The sequence below is a fragment of the Centroberyx gerrardi genome, chromosome 13 (assembly GCF_048128805.1).
Source record: "Centroberyx gerrardi isolate f3 chromosome 13, fCenGer3.hap1.cur.20231027, whole genome shotgun sequence".
NCBI lineage: Eukaryota > Metazoa > Chordata > Actinopteri > Beryciformes > Berycidae > Centroberyx > Centroberyx gerrardi.
Genome location: NC_136009.1, coordinates 12,541,389 through 12,561,365, shown reverse-complemented (window position 1 = coordinate 12,561,365; position 19,977 = coordinate 12,541,389). Strand labels below are relative to the sequence as shown.

General features: G+C 40.1%; 1 protein-coding gene across 1 annotated transcript; it reads right to left on the bottom strand.

The window, feature by feature from the left end:
• Positions 1-1,416: 1,416 nt before the first annotated feature.
• On the bottom strand, positions 1,417-19,757 carry LOC139909297 (homer protein homolog 3). Its single transcript, XM_071896325.1, has 10 exons — positions 19,735-19,757; positions 15,225-15,381; positions 13,361-13,492; positions 13,019-13,123; positions 12,140-12,148; positions 11,435-11,568; positions 8,637-8,793; positions 4,678-4,785; positions 1,792-1,872; positions 1,417-1,602 (listed from the first exon to the last, which is right to left on the bottom strand). The coding sequence occupies exons 1-10, from the start codon at positions 19,755-19,757 to the stop codon at positions 1,417-1,419; spliced, it is 1,092 nt and encodes a 363-aa protein (XP_071752426.1).
• Positions 19,758-19,977: the final 220 nt, after the last annotated feature.

Below are 19,977 nucleotides of genomic sequence, written 5' to 3'. Positions count from 1 at the left end.
TCTTAAACTTCCTTGAATGCATCACACCAATCAAAGCAAGCATGTGTATTAAAATGTGTTGCTCTCATAAGTCATTATCAGGTCAGTGGTTCGTTAAGAGAAAGACACGATGCATTGGAGGAGTTTTCAGACTGGGCCAGTCCAAATGTTGTCAGTTAAACTTATCAGTAATTTGTAGCAGACTAATCAATGACTTAACTATTATTCTTTATGATTCCTAATAACTGTAGCATGTATTGATTTATATAATGTGGAAAACACTTATTTGTCCTAAATTTTATAGCTTAATGTATCTTACTTACCCACAGGTACTAATTAAGAGTTAGCTTATTTTAGAATATTACATTCCCTATGAACATAAACAAGAATGTGATATTAGACAAGCTTTTGAAAGATCTTACCAATGACTGTGCTCTTAACATTTGATCTTTGGTGTGTTGTACTTAAATGCTAATGATTTTCAGATCTACTGTATGTATTTAAGTTGTATGTCCATGCCTTACCCAATTATCATACACTATCATCAGCATGCCATTGTACTTAGACACTCTAGATCTTGCATACATGTCCTTCCTTATCCCTGTATAACAGCACCTACTAGAACCACTTTGTTCTTTACTGTATACAAGTTTACCAGGCTTAATAATATTCAGAATGTACATTTGATATTAGTTGTTAAATTATGCATAGTCTAAGTACAAGACCATACATAACAGCATGACTTTTACAGATCAATTTAACTCCACACAAATCTGCTCTTGAGTTATTCAGTAATAATCATTGTATGCAGGATATTAAATAGGCAAATCAGAACATGTGAAATATTTTTCTCTTCTACTGTTTTTTAATTTCCATCCACTTTGCACTACTTGTGATTTGCCCCATTTGCATGGATTCATTTTAAATATTTTTTTTATCACCTGCCACTTGGAACAAATAAGGCGTCTTATTCATGTTGACACTGCATCCCCAATTTTTTTTTTACAAAAATCAGTGCCTCTGAAAAGTATGAAAAACTACAAGCACCAGTTCTCAATATTAAATGTCTAGCACTTTTAAGCACTTACCTTACAGTCGGTTTATTGCGTTGAATGTTACTCTTGAAAGCAACGTGAAATATGAGCGTTACATTAAATTGTACAAACAATATAATTTATATGCTGCTGCTTAGGCCAACACTGCAACCTATGTTTAACATGTTGAGAAGTACAGCACAGCTACTGCTGCAACAGAGACTTGGAGTAGCTGCAATCTTCCCACAGCCGAGGTGGTTCTTGTGCTTGAAGAGGACCAGGACCAGCTCCATCTTGATTTGTTTATTCCCCCTCATTTCTCTCTGTATTGGCCATGGTGAATTGAACCCTGTCTTCTTCTCCATCTCTCTGTCATGGATTATATTTCTCCATTTTTCCCATCTTATTTGTCGATGAGCTTAACCAGGCTCTGTCGGAGGTCATTAAGGTCAAAGATCTTGATGTCCAGGATTTCGATGGCCCTCTGGATCTCGGTGTCCATGCGATCCCGTTCTTCGAGAGAATTACTCAGGTTCTGCTCTGTGTTCTGGATGCGCCTCTCCAACTCTGAGTTGCGCATCTCCATTTCCTGCAGAGGGGAAGGATGAGCAAGGAAAAATTACAAACAGAATTAGTTTCAGAGCAGTACTTGTCACTCCAAACTATTGATAAAGTCAATATAACTGCTGTTGACAGATTTTGTTTTACTTTTACTCAACAAATGTCTACAAAATCTGTGAAAGCATGCCAAGGTGTCTTAATAACTTCTCATTTCTACCTGTAATCTATGAATGGCCTCGTCCCTCACTTGTTCCATCTCATGGTACTCTGCTTTCTTGTTCTGCAAAATGTGGATTTCCTGGAAAGGAATGAAAATAATGCTGTCAGTTGGCTCATTATAAGTTTAGCATCTCTATTCGCTTCTCATCTCGATTTTCTTGATATACTATAGCTGAATAAAACATTATATCTTTGATGATAGCATGGTTGTTGTACCAATGTTAATTACAGTAAAACCTCAATTATCTGAACTGTTCAGTGTTGAATGTCATTTGGTTACATTTTTTGAAACATTGAATTGTCTTTCAATTCTAGACCAAAGCTTATTCAAAATAAGAGGTGTCCATTAGTAATGTGGGTGATAACATGCAATATAGCCCCTTGGTGTAAAGTAACTCTTACAGTAAGTTATGTCCCAGCATGGCCAGGAGAATTGTACACTTTTCAAGTGGTGGATTGGATCAGATAGTGCATGTTTAACTATCGTTAAGTAATGCTAGTGAGTAGAGCGCTTGCAGTTCAAGCCAGGCTGAGGGCAAGCACAGAATATTAATAACGCCACTTTCAGATTAGCCCCAGTTAACACACCACAACCGGACTCTGTCTTAATTGATCGCCTCTCCTCAGCTCTTATTTCTTTCTGTAGCACATCACTCTTAGATAATTACTTTAGAGTCACTGGAATATTGTCAGAGTGGTTCTGACCCTCGCTCTCCTCACTGTTGGTTGCTTGTTATTTTGTTGACCTAGAAATTCAAGCTTATCCTACTGCTGCACTCATTCTAAGTTGCTCCAGGTTGACTCATTGTTATTTAGAGCAGACTGGATGTCATCAAGTAGCTGAAGGGCAGCCACATCTGCAGAGTAGTTCTTTAATAATCCATAATTTTACAGACTATAATGGGCATTCAGATGCTTCAGAGTTCAGTCATACACCAGCTTTTCTACAATCTTTGAAAAACATGGAATCACAGCAATAGTAGGTGATTATCCCCAAGTTTTCTGAGGGAGAAGGACAAGCTTTTCAAGAACGCAAACAAAAAGATTGTGCCCTCTCCCCATCAATTGGGTATTTTGAGTCAGCTGTTGTTCCAAGTGTGATTTACAGACTCTACATTTATTTGTCATGTTCGATGGTAACATATATATATATATATAGGATATATGTTATATATATATATATATATATAACATATCTCTAAGTCTACCATAAATGCCCAAGTATGAATGTTTCATGTTACTTTTATAGCCTTAACTATAGACTTTAGCAAAGAGAGCAGCTAACTTAAGAGGACTGGAGCATACAAATCTAAGGAATGTATTTTGGATATTACATGGATGATATATCAACCATCTGCTCATTTATGAAGGAGAATCATTTGAGATGGGACAGGACTGGGCTTGCCTGTCATTAGGCAAAATTGTGTTGGGTTGTGCCAGAAGGTTACTGTTAGAAAGCTAATGTTAGCTGTTTGGCTGAATTAGCTTGTGGCTTTAAAGGGAGAAAATTATGGCAATACGAAGAAAAATAAGGGTTTCATACTGTTACTGCCTTTAGAGGACAGGTCAGAGAGACTTGTTTGAATATACTGTCATGTATAAAGTTATCCTGCTCCTAAGTCACACACCACTAGGTGAGTACTATAGTATCCATGGTTAATACCTACATTTACATTAGTGGGTGCACAATCTGACACCCATCTTTGTGTGTGTGCATTTATTTCACTAACTTAGCCCCTAAATGCTTTGTTCTTTCTAATGATGCTGGGTATATTGGTGTGCAGCACATAGAAGGTGGGCTGGTCATGTTGAAAACTGAATGTACCTGTTAGGATACGGGCTGTTGCGGTTTGGACGACTGACCAGTTATGGAGATCGAGCTCAAACTTTGGCTGTTAGCTTGATAGTTGCTTTAAGTGGTTACCTGATGTTATGAGGCTGGCTAGATCAATTGTTTCCCTACACTAAGGGTGTTTTCAAAACCACAGTCTGTTTACTTTGGTCCGAATCGGGGGATAGGTTGTTACTTGTTGCATTTACAGTTTGGTTTGGTTATGTTTCACACAGCATAGTTTCAATTGAACCATAAAGCTAGGTGAGAGCAATTATTTTTATGGATCACACCGTCTCACTCTGTTCACCACTTCATGGGTCACGTGGGTGAAAGTGTGCCGCAGGGAGTTAGACTGCAGACTCTCAATCGGGAGACCCGAGTTTGATTCCCAGCACAAACAAAAATTCAATGTCGCGGGGCTGTTAAACTCTTAATCTTGTTCCTTCATTGGTCAGAAAGTTACTGCGGAAAAGGACTTTGTTCCGGAGTAAACGAACATCAGCTGCATTTGTGGATCATCACATTTGCTGTGGTCTTCATGTAAAACAAAGGATTATCCCACTGTTAATGGAATGACAATCTGAATAAATTATATTATTATCGCCAAAATCTTAAAAAAGTAATTGTTATTGATCTCTCACAGATGGGAATTAATCTTGAATGTTTTGAGAAAAACATTTTTTTGCATAATTTTTAGATGTGGATGCATTATTCTCACAATGAATCTTGGGGCTTCCCATTGGTTCTTGTTGGCCAAATCACCATCCTATGCAACCTTGATGTTTTAGGTTACATCAATCGCATCATGTGCAGACACAAGAACGTGCAACATCGCATATTGATAAAGACTTAAGTGTGATAGTTGTTAGAGGACCGTGGAAGAGGCTAAGAGTAGCAGTTAGGGAAAACAATTAAATTAAGCTAGAAATTATTAGTATGATAACTTTATTCTACATCACTGAAGCTGTAGAAAGTGACATCATTATCAACATCTTAAATTTCAATTTCTTTTGTCGAACATTGCATTTTTAAGAAAATTAAAGTACTGACCTCGTCTTTGGCCTTAAGCAGGGCCTCCAACTCCTCCAGTGACTGGGTCAGCTCATCCTTAAGCAGATCACTGGGGCCTTGGCCGCCATGGGCCTCCAATTCAGCCACCTGACAACACAAACACACAGGAAATCTAGTGATTTCTAAAGCTATTGATCACACAGTAAAATTACTTTGCTACCATCACTGCTACTACTCCTGTACTACTACCACCACAATTACTACCTCTGTTATTACATAGCTCTACTAGTGTCAATACTTCATGACAATTAACTCAGCAGCATTTTCAATTGCACAGCAACACACTTTCAAATGTATCACTTCCGAACAAAACACCCAAGCTGTCCTTTTTCAGACAACTTTTTGAGGGATGAGGCACAGCTACCATTTGACACCATTAATACAATCAAGGCTGTCAAGCTGTGCCGGAGAAGTACAGCCTTCTGCCTTGTGCATGTGACCACAGCAAAGCAGTGCCAAAGTCAATAGCACTCTTGCATGTACTATTGCTTAAGGAATATAATGTAAAAACAAATCCCCAAAATTTCTGTACCCTCTCCCTGGATGAAACTGTCTGAAAAGTCTGGTGAGATGAGGCTCGGTACATCATATTTGGAGGTAATACATCTACACCATGGGAAATGGACTGTACTCATTTTGCTCCAGTACTTCAGGAGCCCTGCTGTTAATTCATTTATTCGGATCCTCATTAGCTATTACTCAAGGTAACAGCTATTCTTCCTGGGGTCCACGTGTAAACATAATACATCACAAACCCGCCTCGACCCTCCCCTACCCACACATACAGTAATTAGTGCAGACAAAACACTCTAAATTAACAACTTAAAATCTTAAAAATAAAAATCACCATTGAAACAGTAGTTGCACTAAACAAAAAACAGAAAACAAACAAAAAAGTACTGGAACTAACCTTCTGTGCCATCTAAAATCCACAAACCACTCTCTCCATCTCATCCACCACCCTCTACCCTTTCAACCCCTTTCAACCTCTTCTAACCCCGCCATCTACTCTCTTTTTTCCCCTTTCCATCCCATCAAATCTCGGATAAACCACTAGCAACCCATCCATCTATTCTATTCCACACCATCCCATCCAACTCTTCCAGCCACTATCACACACAACCTCCGCTAACCCGTCTGAAACCACCCTACCTCCTCCATCCCCTCTCATCCTTCCTATCTAAACTCCTCTACTGCCTTCTATCTCTTTGAATCTCCCACATCCCCTTGTATCCCATTCACCCCTGTTTTTCTACTCCTCAAACAGGTAACAGCATTGCTGCCACCTGAGTGAAACAGGTCAATAGATCGTCAATACCACAGCATTCTATATTCTTATAAATTAAGGCCTAGAAAATAGGGAGAAACACCGTTATGGATGGGGTGGAGGCTAATGGAAACCTCTCTCTTTTGTTCTATCAGGCTGAAAGTAATGTAGCCTACTTGTTAACTACAGTGTAGAAAAAATATGCTGAGGCTATGAATCATGCTCTAAAGTAGCAGGCACAAAAACAACTTTATAAAGAAAAACCTTTCTATATACAGAGAGCAAAGCTTGTGTTTATCAAATGTAATGTTGGAGCTCAAAAACATGATGTCCAAAATATTAAACATATTTCTATGATTCATCAAAACCTTTTTAAGACCCAAAGTTAGTGATATCAGTGATCTCAACATGAAAAAATGCAATGACCTGCACCTTCCTAGATTCAAGACCACTCGCACTTCAACAGCTAATGACTCTACAAGCTTCAATTTCTAATACAGGCACATTCTAATAGAGTCTGTCTGATGAAGCAACCTTGACTTGTAATTACTTCCACTGCGACACACACATTATGTTTATGGCAAGAATTCTCATGAGCCTTTCTTGCTTTTTATCTCATCTGCACATGACATTTTTAATATTTCTTTAATAAATAAATATATGCTAAAACAGAATCTACAGCTGAGACTCCTCCCAAAGTAGGCAGGGATAGACACACCACCATTATCAGGTAAATGGGAATTGAATCCTCACTGCAGTGTCAGCTGGGCCCTATAAAACAGAAACAAACTAGAAGGACACCTCTAAAAAGGTCCCCGCCTCTGAGGGAGTCTTGAAAGAGAGAGGCTGGATTATTTTTAACCGTGTATGGCTGAGACTAGGAGGGGTGGTAGAAAGAAAAAAAAGAAATGAGAGGCTGCCAGCTCCCTCTGGTGATTTTTCATTTTTTCCTAACTGGGGCATTGAAAGTAGGATATCGCTGTCCTACAAACCCCTCTCCCTCTCACACCACCCCAGAGACGTGAACCATTTTCAGCCACCTGGTCCCCATCTTCAGATAGAGGGAATGAGAGCTTGTATGAATTTAAGGGCCATTTGTTAATGAGGATCAAAACAGTGAAAACAGTTCCTTGTTGAAATCACAAAATGGTAGAGAATTAAAAGGTAGGGATCAATACTGTAAAGCTAGGCTATAATGGAAAGGGATCAAGGTATTAAACCATCGAATCGCAGAGGTTTGCAATTGTCAGCCCAAGGCAAAGTTGTTCCCTAAGGAATTATACCAGCAAACCTGAAAAGACCTTGTATTGATGACTGGGGATAGGGAGGACAGAAGGATCTGCGTCCAATGGTCAACCTCAGTGGTAATTCAAATGTAAAAACCTCTTGAGGTTCAGTGTATTTAGACCAAACTCCCTTGCAGTAAAAGTCACATTGCCACGTGCATATTTCACACACACCAGTGGGTGTAAACCGGTTCAACCAGCACAGAGAACACCTTGATTAAAGCTTTGGAGGAAAAAAAGCCTGGAGCAAAAGTCTTGTCAAAGAATGATTTAGTGCGCTACCAGCCAAACTAACTTGTCCTTTCTTTTTTCTGAACAAACACTTTAAAAAGAAGGAAATGAATTGTCTGAAAACGATGACCCAATCAAAACCTGCATGACCTCTGTCGGCAGAGAAAGGGCACACGCCTGAGACTTCCAACTCGGTCATTATTGAAAGTAAGAGAAAGTGAAAGAGGAAAGAGAGAGATGAACTGACTCATCAGCCTCACCTTTCTCTTGTTTGAGCAAGGCTTTACTCTTGCAATAACCTGACTGCTGCCGTTACAGAGTTTCACAGCTCTAGCATTGATAATTAGGTAACCATCAACTTCTGCCCTGTAGGTTATTAAGGAATGAACAAGGATTCGGTTACACGTTAGGGCAAAAGACCTTCATAAGGCCATGAGAGACACTCATGGCCTTAACACTTCTCAGTTATTAGTTAGTCATCTCAGCGTTTTCACGCCATGATGCATGAATTTAACTTTTCATTACCCATCCGTGTCTCATCTTTGAATTTCTATAATCTTTCAACAGTTGTCTTTGGTAGAAATGATGTAAAAAGGTATCTATAGTATATATTTAGGGTCAATGGCCCTACTAAATGTTTCATATAACATCTAATCCATTCAAAATAAATCAGAACAAATGAGCACAGTGGCTTTTGTTTTGTACAATTGAAATTTACAGTTACCTAAGCAACCTGTATTTACAGGTTCAGGGGCCTCATGTATAAACGTTGCGTACGCATAGAAAAGTTGCGTACGCCAGTTTTCCCGCACATGTCGGGATGCATAAAAATAAACTTCATGTGAGAATGTGCCCTTTTCAAGTTTTGTACGCCATGTTTCAGAGTGAAATCTACACAGACTTTTATACATGAGTCCCCTGGTTATCTAGGACTGCAGCATTATATGAACTCTCCTAACAATAACTGAAAAAGCGTCTTCAAAGGAGACCACTCCCCCCCTTTCCTCTTTCATGCCTAGTCTCTCACATGCTAGTGTCTTAATATGTCAGTATTGAATTAGATAATAGAGATTCAGGGTAAGCGTTGTTGAACTGAATATCTTCAAAGAGCTCCTTCACATGAGTCTCAATCTGAACACGGCAGAGGGTCTCACCTGGTCTCGTAGCCTGTCCGTCTCTTCCTGATATGCTGCCAGCTGTTTCTTCCACTGCTCCACATTGGCATTAGCCTCATGTAGTGCTGCCACCAACTTGGTGTTGCTATCCTGCAGAGTGAAGAGCTCAGCTTCCAGGTTCATCTCACAGATAGACCTGAAAGACAAGCATTCAAGCATTTGATGCCTAAACTCAGAGAGAGGCAAAGAGAGAAAATAATGATTCATGGAGTGCAGCATCATGTGTTTTGCTTTTATCAAGTGTTGTGCTTTTTTAAGGATTTTTTTGCACTTTTTTTGCACTCTGACCCAGCAGAAAAGCTGGGTCAGAGAGAGCACGAGTCAAATCTACACATCATAAGCACATGGGATGCACTCCATTCATTCTTTGTTTGGATGAAGACCTTTGCACATTCTGTGGAATGAAACTTGACTCTTTATATCAGGGGTGGGCAACCATGTGCCATGGAGGGTCTCCAACCAAACACTACACCAGCTGATCACTACTAATTAGTTCCTCCCTCTCTGGTTGAAGCAATTCTAATCAGTGAAATAGCTGCTGTAGTGTTTGGTTGGAATGACTCTTGGCCCTCCATAGCACATGGTTGCCCATGCCTGCTCTATATTTAAAACTGAGGGGCCATCTGAGTTGGCTGGAAAAACTGTCTTGAGTACAAGATTGATGTATGAAGCAACTGTTTGTCATCACTACCGACTGCTATGGCTGGCAGTGCAGCAACAGCCAACATAGCCTCTGCCAATGGTTTGGAACATGATGAAAACACAGTTGGCCTGGTCAACACAAGCAGCCAAACCACTACAAAAAGCTAAGTATGTTTTAACAAGGACTCCAGGCTACAGCAACGCACCTACTGCCCAGAGCAAGACTCATTTCACAAGCCGAAGAACAAAGCAAAGATACACTCACTCCAGAAAGCAAACAAGACTAAAGAATTGACATGCTAATCTTGTGATCTTGGATGGTTTAATTAGGATTTGTCTATATCTCCAAAGTCTTGGGGGGGAAAAAAGAGTTATCTTCATCAAGAGACTAATTCTGACATTCAAAGACTGCTATCAAGGAAATGAGAGTACACTGCATTCTTCACTAAATTGGGTAGTCAAGCTCTAGACCTATTTGTGAGCCTGAAGGGCACAAAGAAGTGGAAGATAGGGGATTTGTTGAAAGCATGCAAGATGACTGCTGCAAATTGATCAAATCATCACTGTCATTAAAACGTGGAAATATAATAAATAAGGCCAGTAAATTCAGCATTAGAGAGCCTCCTGCTTTGTAGGTTTTTTTTTTCCAATTTTTCCATTACATTAGCACCAGTCATTGCTGACCTTGGTTCAAGTTTAAAATGTTTTGATTGTAAAGCTTTATTCTTTTACGCTTTACTCTTAGCAGCTTAAAGGTGAATTCTGTTTGGTTTTCATTGGTCATACTTTTTGCTATTTTTATTTAAAAAATATGCATTCAAAAGTAAAATAGACCCTTTCCAGGTTTATGATGGGTGTAGCCGTATGGCACATTACACATTACATACAAAATACATAAGCGACACCTGCTATAACTGAATGTTTTCCTCAGATTTTGTGCAGTTTGCACAGAAGGTCCATAAAATTCTCTCTTAATCCTTGATCCCATGCCCTGATATCACTCTGTCCTTCTACATCTAGAAAGCTTGAGGTTATCCCATGGCAACAATTTACCATGGTAACCACTTCAGGAGCAGCTTTCTGTCGTAATAATGGGACTGTGGGGTATAAAAGCATCGTGGGTGGCTCAGAGGACTGAATGAAGGGCTGTTTACAAGCCTTATTTCATGTTATGTATGAGTCAACACATTAGCAATGGCCTCTTCCTGTCTGGCGAGTGTCCAAGAAAGCTTAACAAATTAAATGACATGGTTAAGTTAAACTGATCACCTGCTCAAAATTGTAATCAGTAACATAATCTACTGGGTCACTCCAAATTTGTAATGCAATCTCATCAATTTCAGCTTCTTTTATAAATTACTTTATTACTTTGTAGCCAAAATCTAAATATTATGAAGTTAAGTAGACATTCTTTTCTAATTTACAGACAGTATTTTGAATACTGTCATCATCAATAACTATGATGATTAACATACATTGACCATGGTAACTCAAATAAAATATGTCACAAATCTCTCAAAATGCCCTTTCCTTTCAAACATGTCTCTGAATAATCTGACCAGTAATCACCTGCCTTTTCAAAAATGTGCAGCTGATTACTGGGTTTTTTTTTTCCAGTAACTTTGACAGTTTACTGTAATCCCATTACATGTAGGCTTCACTCCCAGCCCTGCCAGTGGAGACGTGTGGAAGTCTGACTAGGGCCTAAATGAAATGACTGTTGACTGACAGTTACACTGCAACAATAAGTCCATGTTGTTGAGCAATTGATAGTTATTTGGGAGATAATTTATTACTCCTACTTCTCATTTCAAATCATTTCTCAAGTACTATATGTACTTTTTGTGCACCAGAGCAGATGAGTAAGAGACAGTAAAAGTTTACGATGAAAGATTTTCAAAGAACAAGTAGAAACATAATCACTAAACTTGAGAACAGAGCAGGTCATTCCAAACAATGTTAAATAAAACACACAACACAAAACAAGTACAAGCATTTCATAAAGGGAACCTTTCATGGCATTGAATTAGTTGGAGAGGGTGAGATTTGACTCATTGAGTTGTGGTCCAACTCCTTCCCTTTAATTTCCATTTTCTGGGCTGGTGTGTGTGCGTGTGTGTGCGTAAATGGGTTACCCTTCAGACAGCATCTTTTTAATGCGCTCCTTCTCAGAAGACAGGGTGATGTCTGCGCTTTGGCTTCGGAACAGCTTGTCCTCAGGCCCATTCACACACATCACCGGTGGGGACTGGAGTTCATCCGAGAGGTCCTGAGAAACACAATAGAAAACAGACTAACAATAAACACAGACAAGATTATAAAGAGTACATGCTCTTACTAAATATATACATTAGAAATGGGGGAAGTTGCTTCTTTCAAAATAATTATTTTATTTTAGGCACAATACTCCCATTTATGTCAAATGGAGAAACATAAAGAGTAATACAAATTCTTTCTACTGCTGAGTGTTCAAACCCAGCTATATTAAATTAAAACAATAAAGCTACAGCAGGACTACTGACTGAACTAAATAAACTAAGTCATTAATGTTTTGGGTCTTGATGGATTCACAATGGGGGAGTGAGTTGTACTGAGCTCCTTAAGATAGGAAAGGTGTCTGTCTTGGAGTGATAAAGTAAGAGCTTAGCCTATGGACATCCCATCATGTGCTATCGGCCTATCACAGCAGGTATAAATAAATACCTTTATGTACTTCAGTGACAGAGAGAAGGCAGTTTACACAATATTACGGTACAGTTTTTAGCATCTGGACAAATGATACCGCTTGGCTATTCATAGGTCTGAAGATAAAATTAGGGAAACAACTATGAAAGACCCACCTGTGAGAACTAGGGAGGAAATCCATCAGGTAGCAAAACAGACAAAGAAATATGTCAACTTAACATAAAGCACCCCATACATAATGTACTTTTCAAAATACTACAACCACAAGAATATTTAGCTCTGTGATCAATTATGTTTTAGTTCAGTGCAGCGCTACTTAGCAAGAATCAAGCAGAATTGACGCATTTCACAATTTTCTAGGAGTTTGGGTTTTCCAATGTGTTCATTAAATCGCTAAACATGGTAGACGTGGAATGAGAGACACCACTTGGAATCTATTCAGCCGTAGAATTAAAAAGAAATGGGCATGTTTCTCAGGACCAGGCAGACGTAACTGATAGATAATTATTCTCTATTGATCAAGAAGTGGTCCAAGCCCTGAGCTGACTACATTTTCATCATCATGTCAGTTAGCGGCCTCTTGGTAGCAGTGGGTAGAAAATGCGGATGCTGGCACACTGTGCACTGCTGGGTGGCTTGGGATAATTTTACCATCGTCCTAGTTTTCCTCACTTTCTCTTCCCTTGGAGACAATTGACCCAGCTCATCCTTCTTTTGCCTTTCTTCCCTCTCTCCATCCCTCCTTTGATTCAATCACAGCGGCTTATAGTGCGGCCTGTCAAATAGCTGAACTGCTGCAAAGTAAACTGAGTAATACAGGTACAGTCATCTGACCTGGCCTTTGTTCACTAACTCAGATGTTTCTGTGGATCGTCCTGACTTTTTCACATTTACCCTTCCTGCTTGATAACTAATTTAAAGAGACCACTTGCTCTACTTTCTTGATGACACATTTAGTTTTTCTGCAGTGTCCCACCCCCTCTGCTGTAAACCATGTGGATTTTGGTGAACTGTCTTGACACGGTTGAGCTCACCTGAGGAGCAGCGATGGTAAGGGCCGTGTTGGCCAATTCCTTATCCTGCGACTTTTCTCGTGCCAGACGAGCTGCATCTTTCACCTCCTTGAACTTCTCTGAGAACTTTCAAAAGAGGACAAGTAATGACATCTAGTGTAATAAAACAAAAGCAACAGAGCACAAATGAACCTTTGTTTGGACATGTAAAATGAGGTTGATATGAACGTTTTTGGTATTTATCAGTGCTCTGAACTCACATTCACAGCACACGGCTTCAACTTGAGTCTGATTTCAAGTTCCAAATTTAACAGTTTAAGACTTGACTTTGGTGAGAGTGAAAAGGCTTGTGGTTTAATTTACCTGATGCAACTGTTGCTCTGTAGCAAAACCCAGACCATAGACAGTGTTGGCCCTGCTGTCAGCCCACTGGCCAAACTTCTGGGATGTCTTGGTGAACGTCATGCTGGGTGTAATAGTGCAGTTGATAATTGCCTGCAGATGCAGAGATAACAAATCATACCTTCATGTGGGGTCTAAAAGAAAAAGATATTTGGAGATATTACTGTATATTTCAATAGCAGACACAAGGATATAGACAGGGTCCCCAACAAGTATTGCCTGTTGAAAACAAAATACTTAGACTATGGGGAGTAAAATATCAAGTCTGAAATTTTTAATGTGGTGTGTAGATAGTACTTGTTGCATCATATGAAAGCAACAACTGTTGGCCATTTCAATAATTTATTCTCCTATGTGTAATTTTGGTCATTATTTGAACACCACACCTGCATTAAGTAAATGCTTCAACCTTGTCAATAGTGGGATAACGTCTTGCCTCATATGTTTGATCAAAAAAGGGAAGAACAGCGAGAGAACATCTGTGCTTATTATTGCGACATCTGTTAAGCATTAACTGTCCATTGGGAATCCTATAAGAAAGCAAACAGATGCTATCAAGCACTTGAGACTGAAGACATGAATTTGTTCCCTTAATTTAATTTTTTTGATCATGATCAAAAACAAAAGCTCTGTCACATGATATGCTCTTATCTTTCACAAGAACAGATGAAGAGCATAAGGGACATTAAACCATGTTTCTAAAAATGAGAGTGGCCAGCAGCAAAGACACACAAAAACGGTACAACCCCTGACTGAAGAATCCAGTTCCACCTCTCAGCCACAGGGACGTGGCTGAAGCCACCTCTCTCCCCCCTTGCTACACGAGTAAAAAAAAAAAAACCACATTAGAGCAGACCTATTTATAAACCTTTTTACGTCATCTCCAGCATTACAATAATGGAACTGATTTAAAATCCCAGAATTGCAGGGCAATGGCAGCTTAGGAGGCTTTTTCCTCATTTTCCCTCCAACAAATGATTACAGGGCTTCTGCAGTCTGCAGTCTGCACTTCTGCGGTAACATGTTTGACATAACATGTTGGACGGTGGCAGCAGCAGTGAAGATTATTCTGAAGCCAGACACCAGTCCTGGTGGGATTGGGCTGCTGACCGACCAACTGCCACCCCGCACTGCCTTCTGGGAGACAGGAATGTGGGTCAGACCAGAGGTGCTAAGAAGAGATCAGATAGATCCTCCCAGTGCTTGCTGTTGCCTCCTGGTAATCTAAATCCAAAGGCCTGCGAGAAAGATGCTCTTGATTTCTTGACACCCACTGTGGTTTTGTTCATTGCATATTTCTTAATCCTACAGATTTTCTGGTAAAACCACAGTTGGTGTAAGAGGAATAATAGCTATGTGTAGCTGTTCCTTGCGCCCAGTTTTGCTGGACACAAGGAAGATGGAAATAAAACTCAACACCTAAAAAAGTAAAGCAAATGTCGAATAGTTTTATCAAAAACCCCAAAAAAACCCTAAAAAAATATGAAAAAGAATATTCACCATAAAACAAAATTTATATTAATTCCTATAAACTAGGACATATCAGTCTTGATTTATCAACATCTAGTCAAGTCTTCCCCAAGCAAATCAAAGATATATGGTTTGCATTCTCTGTTCTCAACGGTCAACCTGCCAGAACTCCTATATTTTGTATTTTTATAACACTTTCAGCCTTTGACACACTTTCAATTGATATCTCAAATGTTTAAAGAAAAGAACTCAGACCTGTGCTACGTAGTTGAATTTAAAAAGTTTGACCATTTGTCGGCCTTCCCTTCATCATTATTGTCATCATCACCTTCACTGTCATTATCCTCCACCTCACCTTGGTCCCGCCCACGCTGATGATGCGGTAGACATTGCGGTTGGCGTCATAGAAGAAGGAGACGGTGACGGCATGCTTGCTGGCGGGGATCCAGTTCCTCTTGGTGGCGGGGTCGATCTGGAAGACATGGGCCCGGGCGCTGAAGATTGGCTGCTCCCTGGTGGAGCAAAACATACAGATGACGACGCAATACTGCAGAAGGAGAATACGCTCATTTAAGCCAAACTTAACTTTTTCCCTTAAATTGTGTTACTTTCTATGGAAAAACCTATATTCTCTTGACGATGGGGCACCTCTTCCTCTGTCTTGTCTGACTGCAATCCAGGGACAGATGTTGGAATCACCTTTGGCTCTCTCCCACTCTTTTTCCTGCCTAATTCGCCAGTCATACAGAGCTGTGACTTGGCTGGCATACGATGTTGTCACACTGTTGACTAAAACGCTCTGAACCCTCTCCCAAGTCCCTTTCACCCTCCACCCTCTGCTCTGCTCCTGCCAGTGTTTGCAGCAATGTATCCTAGATACGAGGTAAATATATCAAAGCAACAATGTCACTAGTGTTCTAGAAATGGTTTGGCCACTGTCATGTGGTATGAACAGCAAGACTGCAAAAGCTCTCTCTCTCTCTCTCTCTCTCTCTCTCTCTCTCTCTCTCTCTCTCCAGCTGGTGAGAGAGTCAGTCCAATTACTGTGTATGCACTACTGTGTATTCCCTATTTTAGATACAGTCTGGAACTGGACAGCAGACTACAGATCATAAAATTACAAAATACTTCAAGATACTCTCAAAAGCAAACATGCAACAAAGTTTTATTCAGAAAGTCACTGGTCTATACACACTTTTATTGTGTGTTTTGTCCTTGGTACAAATTCATATTCAACCCAGTGAAAGTCATATGACAACATGAATATCCAGTGGTCAAAGATCAAGGCCACTGTAATGGCAGAACAACCTCAGTGGTAATTAAAAAAAAAATGCTAACTGCAAGATTTGATGATCTATTTGTGAGTACATTAGCGCCACACCATGTGGTATCACTGTCCACCCCATCATATCATCATCATACTAAATATGTCAGATAGGGACCTGCAGCCATAGAGGACTGAGGTGTGGACCATGTAATCCCAAAGCTGTTGGTTTGAGCACTGGTGCTTGGCCTGTGTTGCAGGTTGTTCCTCTCTTCTTTCATCTTTCCTGTCTTTTGCTACTGTTCCGCAAAAATGCCTGAACCTGAAAATTTTGGGCATTGAAGGTGGGCAATATTGCTTTCACCAACAACAGGAGTCAACAAAGGGGACAATATTAACTTTGATTATAACAACAATTATCAACAAGATACTGCTGTTCATTACTGTTGTCTTGGTTGCATAAAATGTAGCATGGCCTTAAGATCACATTTTCAAAGTGGCAAGTGTAGCATGGAAATCGTAAAAACCAGGCCACCACTTTTTCTATGCGGTGTTGTACGTTGCTGCGACTGTTCCCAAGAGCACTGTATTCTTTTGGCCAGTCATTGTATATTTATATCTGACCTCTTTAGTGACACACAAATCCATTAATGGTCTCTCTCGCTCCGTCTCTCTCTGTGCTAGATCATGATATAAAGAAACAAAATTATATAGTCTCACACCCACGAACTTTCTCTCTCACTCTCTATCACATGCATACTCACACACACACACACACACACACATACACAAACAGTGTTTCAAGGACAGGCTATAAAGATGCTGTAGTGAACAGTGGCATTTCGATGGCTGGCCCACTCAAGTCTGATAAAGCCTGCGCTATAATTCTCCTTCTCATCTCACAGTAATCCTCCCTGTTGTCAGTGGATCTCATGCTTAGCCAGCTTCCACGGCCCAGCCACCACAGATACAGTGATCTAGGGCCTGGCTGGGGCAGGACGTTGGGATGAGGGCACTGCGCTGTGACAGCCAGCCTCTATTGACTTTGGTCCAGTCTGTTTGAAGTTGGGAGTCACATTTGTGCTGTGGCTCTCTGGTAATATACTTTAACAGTCATATAAGAAGTTAACATAATGCTTTGGTTATATAGTCATTCTGAATAACGGCTTTCTACTTATGTAGGAATTTGACATTTAGATGATATTTTCAGGACCATGTAATTAAACTTTCTGATGCCAGTGAAGGAGATGGTGAACTGACATAGAATTTAAGCTTAACCAGGGATGTAGTGGAGGGTGAACCCACTTCAACTCAGTTTCCCATCGTTTTAATTGCAGAATAAATTTTGCCCACCTTTTTAGGCTGACATAAATCTTATTAAGTAAATTCATTGTATACATCATCGGAAGTAGTATCAAACTAACGTAAGTTATGTGAAGAAAAGGTCTTTTAAGGGAAAAAAGCATAATGTTTTCTTGAAAATATGCTTGATTTTTGATATTGGTGGTTGTTTCCCTTATGATGATCCCCGACTGGCTTTCTTTTTATCACTGAGGTCTAGCCGTCTCTATTATGGAGCCCCATACTAGGGCCAACGAGGACAGTGACAGTGACATTCAGCAACAAATAGGATTCACACTGAAGCATCACCCTATTCACTCGCTATCTCAGCCTCTATCTGAACAATCACTTCTTTGTGCTGTCCAAAAGGGCAGTGAAAAAGGGGAAATATGCCCATCACTCACTTATAAAGTTATTCCATTACTGGCAGGGTCAGTGGACGTGTTTTGACCTTGCCTGAGGTCTGATGTGGGTGCTCTTCTACTGAATATCTGGCAGCGGCGTTGTGCTTTCCCATCCGGTGGGATCACCTTGCAGCACCGGAGCCAGGAGGACGCCGGAGGCACATTAGGTCTGCTTCTTTTAGCTCCCAACACATTCCCCAAGTGCCTGAGAGGCAGAGCTAGCTGCACACTGACAGACCCAAGGAACCTGTTCAGGTTCACCCATACTCCTGACTGACCAGGAATCCAACCTACAGTCCTCTGTGGTGGGGATAGGCAGTGCAGTTTCAAACTTGACCGTTACACACTCAAGACTTCAGCATTTATTGTTCAGTTACACATGCTATAGAGCTGTAGTATGGTGTGTGCGCACATGCGAGTGTACATTGTGTGTATGTTTCTTGTGTGAATTCTCATTTTTGTGTGTGTGAGAGAAGTCAGGGTTAACTGGACTGTGGTCTCTGTTCTCAAGGATCTTCAGTGACTCAACCTTCATCCTCAGCAGATGGATGTGGCCTACAGGGCTTAATGGGGGTTTCTAAGCATAACAAAGCCTGATAATAATGATTGGATGGAAGCCCAGGCTGCACCGCAGGATGAACAACCCTACTAATTCCTGCCACACTTCTACCATCTAGTATACCACAATCTACTATAGTGGATCTCTCCTTTCACCCTTTATCCTGATTTATTGCATGGTTTTATATACACTGTTAAACACTAGAAAGACCAAGCCACCATCAACTGACTGCTGTTTTTGAAATTGTTCAGCTTTCAAATGTCTCTCCATGACTTTTCCTAGACCGACTTTCTGTAGCTACAAATCAGTGTCAGATTTTCAAATTACGCAAGGACATAGATGTTACAATTATATTTATTACTTTCAAATTGACACCTTGTTAGCTTTCTCTCAGACCCCTAAAATCAACTGGCCTTGCTAGTATTAAAACAAATAGTGTGTCTGCTCGCAACAGTACAATAATGAAATAATGCATCTAAAAGATGGGAGACAATAATCAATTTCTAATAAGCAGCCAACACACTTTTCTGTGACAGTTCACTGCTGTCCGACTACAGTAGCCTACTTTGTGCTTTACTTGCCACTTACTAAGTACTTAGTACTTAACTCTATGACAAAACCCACAAGACACTTATACTACTGGCTATTGGACACATACTAAACAAATCAGATACCATAGAGTTCTCTAAAATGGTATGAAAGATATGAGCTTCTTGCACTGCTGCCTGCCATGCGCTTCTGTGCGAACGCTCCCTCCTCTTTTTAAATTACAACTGCAATAGAAACATCCTAAGCAGAGTCATTACCAAGAAGTATGGATCAAATAATCAGGAGTCTCTGGGGTGTTACGGTAGCTACAATGTGGAAAAACAGAAAATGACTGCCTTAATTTGATAGATAAATAAAATCTAAAAAGGTTCTGCTGTATAGCCATCACTGTGTTATTACAATGCAAGGGCGTTTCTGTACACATGAAAAGAAACCAGAACATTGTTCCAGATATGCTCCTCAACAACAGCTGGCTATAACATTAGGAAACTCATGCTCTATGCTATCTGTCCCATTAATAACAGAACTCTATTATAAGTCTGTGATATAGAATTACTGTAATATAACTTTTTCTATAAGTTAAAGCTTACTTTCCCTAGTCCTGAAATCAAAGAACAGATTCATGTCAGGTGTATGTGGGTGGTTGACATTCCAAGGTCACAAGAACAAGAAATTAAAGTGTTCGGGGAAAAAACCCCACTCAGAAACACAGACAAGCCAGTGAATGTTCAAAGTCCAGGTTGCTTACCTTTCTCTGTGGTGAGGAAACATCTTACAAGGTGCCTGAGGCTTCTTTTCTATGAAAGAGAGGGGAGAGAGATAAAGCACCGCATGCATTAACTCACTGATGTGCTTTCAGTACAAAAGACAGACTGTAAGGAGAACAAACGGCCAAAATGAAGGTAGGTTACATTGTTCCCCCTGTAGTTCACAGCTGCAGCCAAGGACAGGACTGCCTTCCATTGTGATAAAAGAAGAAGAAAAAACTTTG